This window comes from Branchiostoma floridae, unplaced genomic scaffold (assembly GCF_000003815.2).
Source record: "Branchiostoma floridae strain S238N-H82 unplaced genomic scaffold, Bfl_VNyyK Sc7u5tJ_490, whole genome shotgun sequence".
Classification (NCBI taxonomy): domain Eukaryota; kingdom Metazoa; phylum Chordata; class Leptocardii; order Amphioxiformes; family Branchiostomatidae; genus Branchiostoma; species Branchiostoma floridae.
Genome location: NW_023365881.1, coordinates 1 through 5,668, shown reverse-complemented (window position 1 = coordinate 5,668; position 5,668 = coordinate 1). Strand labels below are relative to the sequence as shown.

Here is a 5,668-nt window from a genome sequence, read left to right as displayed (position 1 = left end):
TTTATAACAAATAAACACTTTAATACATTGCATAAAAACACATTTGCAATATATATATTGTACAATAGTGTGTATATATAATACAAACCATTAAACCATTTCATCATCATCATTTAACTAATAATTTTAACTAATCATCTGTTTGTGAGATAGCATATCAGCATCAACATGTGGCTTATTTGCAATACAAACTATTAAGTGGAGTCCTGGTACCCCCCCCCCCCCCCATGCAGAGCCTTTTCACATGGGCACGACAAAGTACGTATATACAAAGTGATTTAGGAAGGTACCGGCTTCATCACGTTAGAAAGCAATAATGAAAATGTGTAAAATCAGCATAATTCCTTTTCAAGTATCGATATATTCCCCATGTGGAGCCCCAATTAACATAACCAATCAATCATAATATTTTTGACAGTTATGCATGGTTTACACACAAACAACAGTACAAAAAAATTCATGACTGTCCCCTGTATAATGGTGCGGTCCAAAAAGTGGTCGGTTATTCTAAGAACTGACCACTTTTGAGGTTACGGCCTGATAACCCATGGGAAATGGGGGCCTCTGATTGGCCAACTCCATCTGGCTATATGATAATATATGATAACTAATTTTTTTAATGACTACAGATCTTCAAATGTCTGATTTTTCTCCATCCAGGCCTTTAATGACCTGATCGAGTCAGCCCGCCTGGACACAGAGCAGACAGATGTCCAGCCGTACGTAGTGGACGGGCGAGTCTACCTGTCCGAACTGTCCCACGGCATCAGGAGGCACTACTACTGGACACCCAGCTATGGGCCGGACGTCGAGAAGAAGAAAGATGATCTCTTGATGTGATATCTTCTCAATAACGTCTTGCACACATTAGCTATAGGGTGTCAGTCAGTTGATCATGGGTTTGATGTGGAGAAGAAAAAAATGATTTCCAATAACACAGTATCATTCTACATTACAAAGCTATGGGCCCAATATGATAACCTAACGGTCTCTTGTTGTGAATAATAGAAACTTTTCTTTTCAACAAGCTTGTATATTAGACTATTGACCCAGTGTATGAAATAAGGGAATACATTTTTTGACAAGTTTGTGTGTCGTTTGAACAGTATGTGTACAATTCATTATAATTGTACTAAAAGCTATATCATGAGGGGATATGTTGTGAAGACTTCTTATTGATATTTATGCACATAATTGGGGTAAAAACATGAAAAACAGAATAATATCGATAGAAACATTCTACTTCATGTGGAAATGTTGGCACAGTGTATGTGTTCTTTACAGAGTTGAGTTTTGCTTGTAGAGCTGAACCCCCAAATCAGTGCATGTTAAACCAATTTGGACTTTGTAAATATTGCGAGTTTATTTCATAGAAAGAATATACTTCTAGTAGTTTTGTAAATAAGTCAAACAACCTTTCATACTGTATATACTGTATGAATAAAATATCGGTTTAGGAGATATTTATGTCATAGTACATGTATGCAGATTTTCAGTGCCTTAAAAGAGAATATACTCTGCGTAATGACTGGATTTTATAAAGAATGGATGTTAGATGTAACTGTTAAATAACTCTTTGAGCAAAAATGAAACATGCTTTACCATCAGATTGATTTAGACCATTTTATTCCACCACACAATCTTGAATAAAGGTAAACAATCATATGATTAGCATAAAATCCACCCAATATCAACATTCTTCAAGTGCTAAACTAATTATACTTTTGCATCCTCTCATTCATGTCCCAAAGAAATTGTTGACACGTTTTTAACATCTTGAAATGATAAATCGCATGCATAAAGTACATCAATGGTTCAAGGCTAATGAATTGTCCATCAAATACGAGTTGTTCGTCAAATATATAAACATATATATATGAAAAAAAATACAATTTCATTATCTTTACAAGCAAGAACAAGAAAAGCTTGAATCTCTATAAATTGTAAAACTACCAATCAATTAAGTCACACGCACTTCCTAGGAATGGTGATAGACGATAAACTTTCATGGAAGAACCAAACTGATTTTGTTTGAAACAGTAATTTCTAAAACACATGTTTAGTTATTCTGTTTTTTTCTGGTACTTGATAAATGATAATTCATAAAGATCCTTTTTTTGTAAAAGCCAGTCTTAATGATTTCCTCATTTGTAAAAGAAAATAATGCAGTGTATTTAGTATTGATCATGTGTAATAGAACTCTTGTCTCATTTCGATACTTCATGTTATGATTTCAATTTATTTCATTTCATTTCTTAAAGAAAGAAATGAAATGTCTTCAGTCCCGACAGCAACAACAACACATGCATATGCATATGCATATCAGGAAGACGGCACCTCCAACTATATGGGTGCTACTATTATGATAATACGTGTAGTGTCGTTGTTCTTGACATCTGGGACGATCGGAGTAGTTGGAATGACAGACCCGGGTAGACTGTAGAGGCAGTAGTAGAGTTTGTGGCTGTTGTCATCACCATCATCATCTGGGGTCACTCCAGCTCGGTAACCGTTACCCCTGTACTCAATCCACTCCTCACTGACATCCATTCCAGCAACCTAGTACAACAAAGAAGGTCGAAAAGTTAATTTCCACGTACCCGCTAAACTGTGATATGTGATAGCAATATACTCCTCAAAGTATATTTTGCATTTGTGACTCTCAACGACAATAAAACTTGAAAGAAAGTAAGATTCGTATTCGATGAGCCAGTAATCAATTTTGCAATAGGCATGAGTGTGGTATTTGAAGATAAATGTAAGATACCAAAAATACGCCCTGTACCTTGACATCTTTATCAAGTTTCTGTGCGCCACCAGTCATGGTCATGTACTAACTAAATGTTGTCAAGCTACATAATCCTTCCCAATTCAATCTGTATCTGTATCTATATTGCCGGTATAACCGCCGTTCGGCGTAACACACCAGCTAAGATTCAAGATGGCGAAGCCCGTTCTTTCGAATGTTTAAAATTTTTACTTAGTGAAGTTCACCACAAAACAAGGCTCATTGAGCCACTCATGAGCTTTGGGAACAGCTCAGTACCAGATTCTGAAGAAAGGTGTTTGTTTACCATTGACTTGAAAAAAGTTTTAGATGGTACATGTACCCCACGGGAAAGCCATTCCATAACGATGCAGTTAGTAAACGATGTTGTACCTGCTGGCACGCTCCCCCAAGCCGGAGCAGGTAGAACGAGCGTCTGGGTGGTAAGGCGATGGGACTGGAGGCAAAACCATCTTCCTGGCAGCAGTACTCAACCTCTATGGTGTCACTGGCTACGCTTCCATCCGGAACAGCTCCACTCTGGCTACCTCCGGGGAATCCGAGCTTTCCCCACTTCAGGCCTTAACGTTAAAATAATGAATGAATGAATGAATGAATGACCTTTATTGTACATTTGTGCTCAAACAAGCTAAGTACAGGTCGTAGCGCTAGTGATAAGGTACAATTTTGCCAAAAAAGGTATCTTATCATCTCTACATATGCTAAGACATTCTAGCACATGTATGTACAAGTTCAACCTCTTCTCGCTTCTTAAAACAGTTATAAACATAAGGGCAGATGGAATCAATAATGTATGGTTTATCTAGTTGCATGAGAAATATGAATTTTTCCGTGGTATTCAAGAATAGGAAATTAGGAAACATATTAATAATGTAATATGTTAGATAGATAGATAGATTGATAGATTTTTCCCATACATAATCTACCAAGTATCTACCACAACACGTCTATGGTAAAATTGTGGAGTGAGACACAATAATAATTAATATATGGTATTATAAGGAAAAGGAAATGTAAGACATGGAAGTAGGCACAAATCCTAGCTAATTCCTTAGGAAGTATACAAGAAAAAGGTACTCATCCTTACCCACTGGACAAGAGCCTTTCTTCAGTACACAATAACGCCCCGGTGGCCAACTGTTCCCACCACTGCTGGGATTTGTCTGAAATTTGATGATACAATGCTTGTCATAGAGAAATACAAACAAAAATCACTGATCAGAGACGGTGGGCGCCATAGACTTCCTGCAACCTATGATCCACTGGTTACTAAGTCACGTGTTCTATCTGTATAACATGACGTCACGACAGCAGTGGATTGTTTATTCCTTGACAAAGACTGGTGCTGTTTAGTCGAAAATTTGGGGGAGTCCTATTTTTGCGTTGTATATTGCAGTTTAACTACTTTCAACAAAAGTTACAATCTTTAGATGCACACAGCATACATTTTCTAATTGATCTGCCAAACAGATATACTTTATAGAAGATTTTTATCAATTAATTGCTAGATGAGTGTTGTGTATCACCTTAAGACAAAATTCTCTGGACAGCCTGCTACCGGCGAAAGTTGCATTGAAGTGCAGCTGAGCATCTGTGGGCCATTCGAAACTGCTACTTCTCCGATGTTCGTACTGACCCTCCTCCCATACAACATTGGACCCAGATGGACACCCTTCGGTGGTCTTGGGGAGGCCATATGTGCCTGCCGGCCAATCTAAAAAGTGCGAACATTCCAAGTAACATAAATTTAATTCAGCTTTTTAAACGAAGAAATCTGTCTGAATATGTATCCGGAGTTACTCATTCTAAATTTCACGTCATCTGGTCTCACTATGGATATCACTGTGCAGTTTGAAGGGATGGTAAGCAAAACTGGTTGAAAAGGGAACATGATGAACACAGGGCAAAGAAAAACGATGCCCCTCTACAGAAGTAAAACGTTGATTTAGAGTATATGAAATCACTTACCATAGAAGAAAGGAGCCAAGAAGCACATTTGTTCACTCAAAGTGCTGCGCGCCCGTCTCATGATCCGATCAATTTCGTCTTCTCTCCCTGTCTGTTTGAGGGCGAAGACCCAAAGTCCGTATCCACTGACTTGACGTTCCATCGCAAATTCACTGATGCTCTCCAGCTGATTATGATTAGAGGGAAAGATATGTTAAAGCTATTGGTTATAAACATTTTAAAAACAGAATGATCAAACGGATACAATCGTGAAATAATCCGTCAATATTCTGTTATGATTACAGGAAGGCAATAAAACCAATGCATTCAAAATACTTTAAAAGGGTTGTAATTATAAACCAAAATTACCTCAGTCAAAATACGACTCAGTGGGCATAGGACCCAAAATATACAATTCTCATGATGGTTCGAAATCCCAACTTTGATAATTTAATATAAATGAACTCCTACGCCAAAATTTTCATTTGGTATCAAGAGCCAAGTTACTAAATTAGGTACATTCCTTTTTAATTTGAAGATTTTGCAGCAGGAGCAGAAGAAGGAGAAGAGACTCGACAAAAAAACACACAGTATATTATTTTCAATTCTTACTGTGTATGGATTGAAATATAGGTATGAATGAAGTCGAGTCAATGTATTCCTTCACAGAGTATAAATGATACAGAGGAATCAATGAATCCATACGAGACACGTGCAAGAACTTTGAATCCATTCATACGAAAGGACGAAAAAGTTTACCTTGGCCCGGTGCACGGAATTCTCAAGATTCTGATGCCGAAATACAGCCTCCATCGTTTCAACGATAGATTTCGATTCTATCACAAGTGGAGACCCCATGACCATGTCGAACATGTTGAACAGAATCTGTAAATGAAATGAAATTAAGAAAAATTGGCCCGCCGGCAGCAAGCA

The 5,668-nt window shown here is 37.5% G+C and overlaps 1 protein-coding gene across 1 annotated transcript; it reads right to left on the bottom strand.

The window, feature by feature from the left end:
- Positions 1 to 1,609: 1,609 nt before the first annotated feature.
- Positions 1,610 to 5,620, bottom strand: LOC118408880 (the record flags this gene model as incomplete). Its single annotated transcript, XM_035809740.1, is given in 6 exon segments — positions 1,610 to 2,559; positions 3,161 to 3,348; positions 3,876 to 3,951; positions 4,315 to 4,502; positions 4,757 to 4,922; positions 5,495 to 5,620. Coding segments are annotated over 6 exon segments (960 nt in total), but the record flags the coding sequence as incomplete, so codon positions are not given.
- Positions 5,621 to 5,668: the final 48 nt, after the last annotated feature.